Raw genomic sequence first — 12228 nt, 5'->3', positions numbered from 1 at the left:
GACGTGAATCGAAGAACTCTTGACGTCACTGCAAGTCGTTATTTCTCTTTCGTTTTGCATTGAAAGGCAGACGTCGTTGCGGATGACAAATGACCGGCTCGTTTATGTAGTTTGAGTTTAACAAACATTTTTTTGTGTGAGATAGGTGGTTGAGGGGTTAAGCGCTTGGCTTCTGAACCTGGTGTGCCTTTGTTCGAATCTCGGTGAAGACTTTGATTTTGAATTTCGGGATTTTTTAGGGCGCCTCTGAGTTCATCCATCTCAAATTGAGTACCTGACATTAGTTTGGGAAAAGTAATGGTGGTTGGGCGGCGTGCTGGCCACATGACACCCTGATCGTTAACCGTTGGCCAAATAAACGGATGACCTTAACATCATTTACCCTATTGACCACAAAGTCTAAAAGGAAAACTTTACTTTACTATATCAAATAAATGTAATTAAGTATGACTAATTGGTTAACTAATTGATTGATTCATGTGTTGTCATCAAGCATGAGCTTGTATGCAAACTTTGATCACGATTGGATGAGTAGAAGTGGTCGCTAAAATCGATTGCATTTGACTGGTCAAGAAAAATAAATTAGTTTCGGAAATCAGCTCCGCGTAGATGTGTTGTGTCTGTCTGGGATCTCTCTTTTTCTATAACATTAAAAAGAAAGGATTTACCAGTAAATAGTTGAACGAAATAAAAAAGATTTTTTTAATGACTGAAATACGGAAACTCAACACTTCAGTTCTTTACAGCCTTTAAGCATAATGCGTCAAGTTCCACACTAAGAAATAAAATAGGTACAGTGGTTTCAAATTCAACTGTATAGAAGAACTTGGTATCAAAATGTCCAATGGCTTGTAGTTTCCCCAGCAGAGTTTAGTCACCCTTTGACGCTGTTTAGATATAAGAATATTTTCTAAAATGTCTTGTACAATTCAGGACTTGAACCTGTGGCGTAGCTAGGGTGGGGGTAGGGGATCCAGATTCGAAGGTCCTCCCTGGCCCCCACTTGATGGTGTCCCCCAAAGGAATGTCCTAATTTTTTGGTACATTATACATTAAATATTACGCCACTGCCATGCAATCCTGCTAAAATATTTGACAGCGTTGATCTAGCTCTAGATGATGTTATAAATGACCTTTGGAGCACAGAAAGCATGACGTGAAGCGATTTGAACTGAGATTTGTCACTTGTGCATTATCTCGCAAAGAAACAACGGTATTATTTATTAAAAGAGTCTTAAGGATTATTTTTGTTCATTTTTTATATACTGTACAGATTTTGAAATTATACTTATATGTTTATTAAGTACATTATCTCATGTCATTATGTTGAATGTCAAAATGCAGGGGCCCCTAGAAAGGTCAAGCCCCCCGGGGCCCACACTCCTAGCTACGCCACTGACTCGAACCCAGGAAATTTTCATAAAATTCTATCGACTTTTTTTGTGAGCTAAGAGTAGTTCTTACTCTGTTATTTTTTTTAAACTCATTGCTTCCTATCTAGGGGATCGAGAGTTAATGATTGCAAGGTTGTCCATACAAGGCGCTCAAACAAAGACTGCCTTATAGATCCTTAATTAGGTTTTTGTTGTGACTACAAGGTTTTTTTTTTCTTCAATTAAAAAGAACATCAAAAACATTTCACTAAAGAAAGCAGACACATAGAAGTTCATTAAGTGACTACACGCAGACGTCTTGATCAATTTCATCATCCCTAGCAGGGCCGGTCTTAGGCCACTGCAACCTATGCGGTCGCAGTGGGCCCAGCGCTTTCATCGGCCCCGCGCTAATTCTATGTGTAATTATTAATTGCAAATTATATACGAAAAATTTGCTGCATTAATTAAAATCTCCTGAAAACTCATAAAAATCTTATCTTATATAATACAGACGTTACTTCAAAAAAGAAGATGATTACGTCCTACGCGTCATGCATTTAGTCATGCATATTAACCAATGACTTAAATTCTGCCAAGTCACTGGTTTTCCTGGCTAGCTCAGGCAACCCATTCCATGCTCTAATAGCACTAGGGAAGAAGGAGTATTTGTACAAATTTGTCCTAGCATATGGGATGAGGAATGTGCCTTTATCTTTGTGTCTTTCAGAGTATTTTATTAAATTTTGTTTTTGTATTTGAAGATTATGGTTCATTGTTTTATAGACAAAATTATCATTTATGTGTGTCATTCATTATGGAAAACGCCATTCCTACGCGCGTTAAAAAAAAAGGCAATGTTAGCTTTCATGTAATAAAATGTAATGATCGGACAAATTTTCCCCATAACCAATACCGGATTTACTTTTATAGTCACTGGCATAAAAATATGCCATAGGTAGCAAGATTCGTAAAGTAAAGTTAACTTGATCGCAATTTTGTACTTAGAAAAGAATGAATAAAATTCAAAGCCGAATTTATTTTCTAATACAAAATCTTAATTTTCACTTACTATCCTTATTCTCACCCAGACTAGGCCCCGCGCAATCAGTTTCGCATAGGGCCCCGTTATCGCTAGGACCGGCCCTGATCCCTAGTTAATGAGTAGCTCTGATACGGCCCCACAATGACAGGGACAACGTTTTTGTATCGTTCGGCTTTACTATTGGTGGACAGTAGCCAGACCATTAGTTATAAAAGGCCTGAACACTGACCTGCAACGTCACAACCTGTGGGCAATTCAGACCGAAAGCTCGTTGCCACGTCGTACAAACCTTTGACGTAACAAAGAGCTATAGATCTAACTGCCCACAGGTTGTGACGTTGCATAAAGATTTGTCTCGACAGTTTTCATCCACTTCATGATGACTTAACGTAGTTATGATGGAGCGGTTGGCGGTTGAAGTTTACAAATTATTCACACTTTTCTGAGGTTGTCCTTAAACCTTTGAAATTTTTAATTAGATCTGAGTTGTGCTTCTCAAGAGAGAATAGACAGAATCAAAATCACCTACACGTAACCACACACACATTTTTTCCTATGTCTATAAGTAAAGTACAAGGTCTCATGAGGATATTGTTAAATATCTACACCTCTGAAATCCTCACTGAATCCAGAGTTTTGAAAGTCTTTCAGATGTTAAATGTTAAATTCTTTCACCAACTCATGACATCGGTTTTTTTTTAAAGAATCAATGACTATCACATTGTGGTCCCTGCTTCATGTTGTCTACGCCTGGTTTGAAATTCTTACAGAGCCGACAATAAATATTGATTTGGTTTTGCCTTGCAAACTTGTCTAGACTAGATGATTGCATTGTTCCTCCAGCGTGTTCAGCTATCAGTCTTAATAGAGGCTCTAAAGCCAGGCTAAAGCTTAATCTTTTATACCAGTTTTTTTTCATCTCTCTCTCTCTCTCTCCCTCTTTATTCTCTTCTCTCCTTTTCTTTCTATACCTCTCTCTTTCCTTTATAAAACTTTACGATTTCAACTCTCAGCCTCTCCACTTCGCTCTCTCTCTCTCTCTCGCTCCCTCTCTCCATCACTCTCTCTCTCGCTCTCTCTCTCTCGCTCTCTCTCTCTCTCTCGCTCTCTCTCACTCTCTCTCTCTCGCACTCTCTCTCTCGCTCTTTCTCTCTCTCTCGCTCTCTCTCACTCTCTCTCTCTCGCACTCTCTCTCTCGCTCTCTCTCTCTCTCGCTCTCTCTCGCTCTCTCTCTCTCTCTCTCTCTCTCTCGCTCTCTTTCATTAACTTTACATTACGTTTCTTTACGATTTTCGCCATGGTTTTGAAAGATGTTTTTATCTTTATTTCTTTGTAAATCTATGGCCCAAACCTTTCAGCTCTGTGATAATATTGATGTTTTTGTTGTCTTTCTCTCTCTCTCTCTCTCTCTCTCTCTCTGTGTATCGTTATCTGACTCTCTCGTATCTCTCTTTTCTCTCTTGCTTTTTTTTTTTAATTTCTTTCTCCTCGTGATCAAAACCTTCTTTAATCAACGGTATGACAAAATTGAAAGAGATGGTCGTACACAGATGATTACAAGACTTGCAATGTTAATAAAGTTACAACTTGTTTCCTGCTCCAACCGGAATCCCTCTGCAACCTGTCTTCCGAGGTCCGGGGTTCGAATCCTGGTGAAGATTGGGTACTTGACATTATTTGGGGAAAAATAAAGGCGGTTGGTCTTTGTGCTGGCCACAAGACACCCTCGTTAACCGTAGGCCACAAAAACAGATGACCTTCACATCATCTGCACAAGGTCTGAAAAAGAAACTTTACTTTTCTTTTTTTTCTTTTTTAGCTAAGCTCGTTGGGTCATCAAATCTTTCAAGCAATCCATTGAACTCAGTTTATCTCTTTTATTGCAGTATGACATTCTTAATGTTTTTTTCTCTTTGTCTGTCGTACAAAAAAATCATTCTGTTGTATATAAAAACAAGCAACATAAACAAGTTTTAATCAATTCTTCCTTTATGACACTGATTGTGATCTGTAAATTCTATTTCTATTATTTCTCATGTAATTCTTCAATATTGCAAGGGCTCTGGTGAGCTCTGCAGAGTCAAGTTTGTGTATGTACAGTCCAACTCATAATGTCCACATAATATATTGAACAAAATGTTGATATACGTCTATTTATTTATTTAACTCTCTGCCGAGTACAAAGCAAACATTTGAGTCGAGTGCGGGTATTCCCGCTGAAACTTGTTGAAATAAAAAGAGTAAGCCAAATTTGATTTTAATATCATTATATTATGAACAATTATAATGGTCAGTCCATATTTTCACTGTTTGTCAAATTGTGCTGTTTTTTTTAACCAAAGATATAAAAAAAATTAGTTATGTTTGTAAGAAAATCGACATTTTGAACCCATGAAGAGTCTGCAAGCTAATGGGTAGACTTGTCAAAAGATTTTTTAAATCTAGTTCATAATGTAAATGTCAAGATGAACTGAATTATTTGTTATTGTTTCCTTTCAGACTACGCTACAGATGTTAAGATCAAGATACATATGTTGAGTTTTGATTCAGTTAGTGAGACTACCATGGTAAGTGAAAAATTTGGTTTACATAGGTAATGCCTTAATCTATTCAGGTCAAAAAGTTTGGTTTACGTAGCTAATACCTAAATCTATATTAGGACTTTGGTTTTTATTTTGTCCTGGCATATTCCAGCTTATCTACATTGGTTGCCAACAAGTTGCTAAGATAAACGCTTTATACAAATTTTAGGTCAAATCAATGTTTCACTGTTATGAAACACTAAAATAAATGTATGAAAAAAATAGATCCATATTTCCTAAAATAAAGTTGTTTTTAATTTCCAAACATTTGCTTCTCTCTTCTCAAAAGAGTTCTAGTCACTCAGCTGTAAAGCGCGTTGCCAGTGGTTACCAAATTGTTTTACTTTATACTTTGTAATATAAATTACCCATCCATCCCCCTAGCCACTGATCAATCCATCAATAATGTGCTTTATTGTTTGTACATTCTTGCTCCAATTGAGGTCAAAACTTTGACGAGGAAAACTGCCATAGTGATCTATCTTATTTTATAAATTACATACATTTCTTCAAAAGAGAAGATAATTACATCTTCGCTTACCCATATGTTATTAACCCCTTAAAACGGTAGTTTAGCCTCTAAACATCAGACTTGTAATTCCATTTTGTATGTACTCATTGTAAAACAGCTCAGCACTTATGTAGTCATGCATGTTAATTAGAGACTTAAATTCTGCTAAGTCATTGATTTTCCTGGCTGATTCAGGCAACCCATTTAGCAGGCGACATAAAATATTCAAATTTTCTTTACTTTCTCTAGCCTCTTCTCTCCGAAGAGCTCTCCACAATGATTGGCTATATAAAATTTTTTTGTTTGGTTTTAATGTTCGATCTTTTAAGTATGTGTGTGTGTTTCTGTTGGTTTTTTTGTAAATCCTTTGCTTCCTCAGGACTATTCCGTAGAGATCTACTTGACCATGCAGTGGCTGGACAAAAGGCTGGACTTCCGCAAACTGCACAACGCCCCGAAGCTGGAAGTCGGCTACAAGTTAATGCCCTTGGTTTGGGTGCCCGACGTCTATTTCAAGAACGTCAAGAAGGCGTCCTTCCATAACGTCACGGTTCCAAACAGATATATACACATCTACCCCAACGGCTCCGTTATTTACAGTACGAGGTGTGTGAGTGTGTGCGTGTGTTAGTGTTTGTTTATGTGTAAACTTATGTGTAGGCCAACGTGTGTGTGTGTTTGTTAGTGTTTTTCTATGTGTAAACTTATGTGTAGGCCAACGTGTGTGTGTGTGTGTCCATTTATGTGAATCATTCGAGGTGAGTGTGTTGACATGGTGTGTCTGTGGATATATTGTAGATGGTGATATAATGCTTTAGTTAATATAACCCAGAATTTTCTGTTTGATCTTTTCCCCAATTTTAGTTAAGGACATCTTGATCCATTAATCATTGATATTCAAATGGCTTATAATCGAGTATGTCCGACCATTCCTCGCGAACCTGCCCACTGGTGAAGCTGAGGAGTCTTATAGGTCAGCAGGTAGACCTGGTCCTTTTCACCATCAGTCTTTAATAACTATCTCTCTCTCTTCTTTTCATGCGTTGTAAGGTCAATTTCTCTGGAGCATACCCTCTCCCCCTTGTTCACAGTCAGTGGCGTAGCCATGGTGGGGGAGGAGGGGTCCGAATTTGAAAATCCCCCCGGGCCAAGATTTGAGGGCGGGGGGTCCCAAATGAGTGTCCAAAATGTGTTTTTACATTAAATATTACGCCATTATCTCATGTCATGATGCAGAATGTCAAAAATGTATGGGCCCCTAAAGAGGTCAAGTCCCCCCCCCCTCCCGACTCCAAAATCCTTAGCTTCGCCACTGTTTATAGTATATGAAATTGCTGATATAGCGATTGGATAAACATTTAGTGTTCTTGACATAGTTACTTTTCAATTCTTTTTGATTATTCAACAAAAAAATTTTCAATTATTACACTACTGAAGCCAACTTAAGCTAGTTACCAGGCATTTCACTCAGACCTACAAAATTCCTTTTTTTTTTTTTTGCTGGAATATTGAACTGAGCTGGATTATTTTATTTCTACACATCACTTTAAGAAAGTGAAATCTTTGTTTCGAGAAAGACCAGTAAAGAAAGTTGAACTTTGTTTATTAAAGAACAAAAAGTAACTACTTTCGACTTCCTTAACCTAGATCTATATAGAGTCGCAAAATGTGTGGCGCCTCCTGTTACGGTGGTGGCTGTGTGAAAAAACGACTTCCGGTCTCGAGGTCGAATCTTGGTGAAAACTTGGATTTTTTTATTTCTCCAGAATGATACAATGGGTGCCGCCTTCTGTTACTTCTCCAGAATATGAAAGTGTGTGAACAAAATAGACCTGAGCGCACTCAACCCCAAACCTGTCATGTTTCAGAACTGTATCAAAAGCTCCTCGCCTTTGCATCTCCTCTGATGTGCTATCATTTTCCACGAGGGAGGCCGATCTAGTGCTGAAGTTAATTATTCATTTCCTAGTTTTTTCCCAGCACTTGTCCCATCAAGAACCCGCATCTCTTTTTCAATTTACTCTGAAAATTATTTCTATTATGTAGACAATGTTTGGGCCAGTGTATGACATATCTTTTAGTTGAAGTGGGACACAGTCATTTTTGTAAATAATAAAATGTTTGCATATAGTATTTGAGATGACCGATGGTCATGGTCATCGGTCAAAAGTAATACATTTACAAATTTTAATCACTTTTTTAATCCGAATTTTGTGGCATCAGAAAATCAGACATCAATATCTCAAGCCTTAATAAATTAGAAATCAATGCCTCAGACGTTAATATATCAATACATTAGAGATGAATAAATAAATAAGGATAGACTTCAAGTCCGACGTTTAATGAGTATTTCCCGTGGCTAGGCAGCCCCAGCTGAGTCCTACATTAATACATTAGATATAAATAGAACATGCATCAGACACCAATCTGTCGTTCTGTCAGCCTGTAAAGACCTGTTAAACAATGCCTTCTACTCTAAAGGGCCTTGCTTAACACCAAGACGTCCAGACCTATCTTCCTATTCTAGGAAATTATGCCAATAACACTTCAGGGTCACAACCTACTTAATGTGAGTCCGAATATCTGTTGTCGGGCATTCATTTATATGTTTTATTGTGTTGTTCTACTTATTCATAGTAGGGCTAAAACATATCCCCATCTCATTTCGTAAATAAAAATTTTAATGTTAAATTTACACACAAAAAAAGTATACATATAGATAAAATAAATTTAAAAATATAGTGCATAGAGTATAGGTTGACGAGAGTCATAAAGGAATATCTGTACAATGCCTATGTATATATATATGCGTGTGTGTTTGTGTGTGAATGTGTGGGTTTATTTTAAGTTAGAATGAGCATGTGACTATGAGTGTCCAAAGTTGCTTATATCAACACGTCGTCAGACAGATTCCAGCTCTCAGGTAAGTCCTAAACTCTTAAGTGTGCAATGGAAGTGTATCCACAAAGGCTCTAAATACATCACACATGATTATCAAACAGCTCTGGGATCTAATTGATTGTCCTGTACAGGAAGCCAAGGTAGGTAACACGTTTCACTTACAGGACGTCCTTCAAAATCTCAAATTGTTTGACCTTCTCATCGTCGGGCACCCAAACCATGAACCAAATCTGGAGGATCTATTTTCTTGGAACGCTAAAACCTTTCGCAAAAATTCCTGGAATTTTCTTGACAGATGACATTTTTCACTATTCGATTAATCTTTAATCTACTTTTTCGGCTCAACTTTTGCAAATAAATTGTTCCTTTAGCTATTCTTGTGTTGTGTGTGTTAGTTTATTCAGTACCAATGGAAGTTCTATGTAGTGATTGCTCTTGTTTGATATTCTCTTAGGACTATTCTATGGAGATTTATATCAATATGATATGGATGGACAAGCGGCTGGAGTACACACACTTGCCGACCAACTTTACGTCTATGGAGGTCGACTCTAAGCTGATGGAGTTGGTCTGGGTGCCCGACGCGTACTTCCGGAACGAGAAGCGTAGCTCTTTCCATGACGTCACTGTCCCCAATAAATACATGCACATTTACAAGACTGGCCAGGTGCGATACAGTTTAAGGTAGGTATAGAAGGCGTAGATGTAGGCGCTCTGTCATGGGCGAAGAGCGTAGATTCAATGAGGGAACTTTAAATGATAATTTTAGAAAAAGTATGTGTCGATATTAACACTTGGGAACCATTTGAAAGAGTTATGGAGAGTATGAAGATACTTTATATAGGCCAGTGAGGATAATGCAGGCCAAAACTTTGTGTATGTATATTAGCGTGCGTGCGTGTGTATTTTGTGGACCGGTTGATAGGGCCAACTACCTTTTTAGGCCTATTAAGTACTTGATACCTGATACAGAAATGGATATAAATCGTGTGTACATGTTTGTGTCTTTTCAATGTATATGTGTGTGACAGTGTGTGTATATGTTGAAATTGTGTTTTTTTTTTTTTAAGTATTGATTTCCTCAAGCTGCACTTGTTTGATTCATATCTCTCTTCCTCCCACTTTCTTCCTCTCTCTCTCTCTCTCTCTCTCTCTCTCTTTTCTTTTCTTTCATTTATTTTTCCTATCTTCTTTCATCCTTTTCTTTTTTTACTCAACTGGATGGGTGGGCGGAGCTTGGGTGGATAAAAATAAGGCTTATATTCGAGTCCTCGGGTCTTCGAGTCCGAAGTTTAATGAGGTATGCAGTATTTCCCGTGGCTACGCAGCCCCAGGTGTGACCCACATATTTTGCCACAACCAGGGCAAGAATAACCATTGTCGCCGATTAAGATTGTGTAGATACGGATACAAAAAAAAAACAACAGCTCTAAGGATTGTCCTATAAATTGTTTAAATTAATGTTTATTGTTGGGAAAACAATACTAGCTGTTTGGCCATAACGGTAAAACTCTATTTGACTTTTAGAATTTTTAAAAGGATACAAAGAAATAAATTTCACTTTTTTTCTTGAACTAGGTTTAGATCTACATCCAGCATCGGTTTTGAAAAGACTATCGCGTTCTTGAAAAAAAAACCTATCGCGTTCGGAAATTTCCGAATATTAGGCATTAAATTAAAGAATAATTTTACGCACCGTCTGCTAATGAACATCAAGTTTTGATGACGCAAGAAACCCTTTTTTTTTTTAAAGTCTAACATTTATTACTTATTAAAAGCAAAATAATCGTTCTATACGAAACAAAAAATAAATAAAGTTTCCCTTTCAGACCTTGCGATGTATAGAGCAGATGATGTTGAGATCATCTGATTTTTTGGCATAGGACTAAAGATGAAGGTGTCATGTGGCCAGCACAATGACCAAACCCCTTTACTTTTCCCCAACAAATGCCAGGTACTCGTTAGAGTTGGGTGAACTCAGGGTCGCCCTAAAAAATCCCGAAATTCGAACCCAGGACCATAGGTTCGGAAGGCAAGTGCTTAACGACTCAGCCACCTCGCTCCCCCGAAACAAATAATATTGAATCAATGCTGACATTCTGCTCTATAAGTTCCACCCGTCATTAATCTTCCGACTCGAAGACAAGCTTTTTTATAAGTTGCATTAACTCTTTCTCTCCGTAATTATTTACCACATTCTGGTGGAATCAATGCTGGTATCGTCAGTTAGGAGAGAAAGAGTTAAGGAGATATTGCATTTTTTTTTAGAAATACTTTTTATTCTTTTCTTCTTCTCTTGAATATTTATTCTCTATTTATCTTCTCATTTTTTCTTCTATAGTCACTTTCTCTTTATTATCTATCTATCACCTGTAGTCCTACAAGGACACTAAGTGACGTTAATCTCTGTTTTTACTTCTCCAGGCTGTCACTTACACTCAGCTGTAGAATGAGATTACAGAAGTATCCACTAGACACACAGATCTGTCCTATGGTCATTCAGAGCTGTAAGTACTTCGCTGTTAGTTCTCGAATAAGACAAGAGATGAATCTAAATGCACGGCTATCTATTGGTCGACTTTTAACATTATATTTTTGGTCGACTTCAGCATGATGTGGATGGTCGACTTCCCACATAAGATGTTTCGTAGACACCCACTATTTTATGTTTGGTTGATGTTACATATTCAGGCGCGTCACTTGTTGCTAATAGTAACGGAAAATATTCTTCCGGAAGTTATTCTTTTGCAACACCATGGCAGAACTAAAAATAGATAATGGAAACTCAAAGACACAGCGTTAATACACAAAGGGAAACCAAGAGTGTTGGAGAGTCAATCACTGGTCAGATCTTTTTGAGGACCATTGAATTGAGGGAGAGGGGATATATCTGAAAAAAAAAATTTTGCCTTTAGGATTTTTTTTCATAATTACTGTACATTCATTAAATTTATTTTCATTGAAAGACTTACTTGTGCTTGTTTATTCTTCAAACCAAATTCAATATTCTTAATCGGAACTGTTTCTGGATTCTTTTCAATCCATGGTTCCGCATTACTGTTCCCTGAAAGATGGTCTTTGTGAGATCTAGATCTACATCTCGAGAACCACACTGCACTAGTCACTTCCAAACAAGTGGTGCTTCACAGATTGTCTTCATCACACCATGTCTCTGCATGACAATCTAAATTTAACTCATGTACTTCGTTACTATTCTTGTTGAACTTTCTAATTTTAGAACCCTCGTATCACTATGACCTCCACTTCCAACACTCCAATAACCGCTACAGAAATTTCGGGCACTTGGTGGCGCTGAAAAAAATCAATATTTGCCTTAACCTCGCTTTACCTCCTGACGAGCCCTCAGTCTCTCACAAACACATACACATTCATACACATATACTCACACACATGCATCCAAACAAACACACACACACTCGAAGGTACATGAGCCTCAATTTAGGAAACATCGGGCCGCATTATCAAATCATCGACAAGTATTTAAGCTCGTCATTTTTTTTTGTTATATCGATTATGTCCCTTTTCTTTGGCACGCATCAGAAAAGACGTTTCGTCATCTCATTTTTAAACATCAACTCCTTGATTCATCTAGATGTATAACAAATCAACTCCTTGATTCATCTAGATGTATAACAAATCAACTCCTTGATTCATCTAGATGTATAACAAATCAACTCATTGATTCATCTAGATGTATAACAAATCAATTCCTTGATTCATCTAGATTCTAGATGTATAGCACACCAACTCCTTGATTCATCTAGATGTCTAACAAATCAACTCCTTGATTCATCT

The 12228-nt window shown here is 37.4% G+C and overlaps 1 protein-coding gene across 9 annotated transcripts in view; it reads left to right on the top strand.

Annotated features, from left to right (window-relative positions):
- Positions 1–12228, top strand: part of LOC106076380 (glycine receptor subunit alpha-3-like) — a 114295-nt gene that overhangs the window by 87598 nt on the left and 14469 nt on the right. For 8 of the 9 annotated variants that reach the window (XM_056038536.1, XM_056038532.1, XM_056038528.1 and 5 more), the window contains exons 5-7: positions 4918–4985; positions 8867–9096; positions 10837–10919. In XM_056038536.1, the coding sequence (XP_055894511.1) occupies positions 4918–4985; positions 8867–9096; positions 10837–10919 (381 nt within the window). Of the gene's footprint in view, positions 1–4917; positions 4986–5890; positions 6118–8866; positions 9097–10836; positions 10920–12228 lie in introns of all 9 variants that reach the window. The other variant, XM_056038537.1, reaches the window with a different exon arrangement.

Source organism: Biomphalaria glabrata, chromosome 8, assembly GCF_947242115.1.
Source record: "Biomphalaria glabrata chromosome 8, xgBioGlab47.1, whole genome shotgun sequence".
In the NCBI taxonomy this organism is placed as follows: Eukaryota; Metazoa; Mollusca; class Gastropoda; family Planorbidae; genus Biomphalaria; species Biomphalaria glabrata.
The sequence above is the reverse complement of the archived record's forward strand: the minus strand, read 5'-3'. Positions and strand labels throughout refer to the sequence as shown.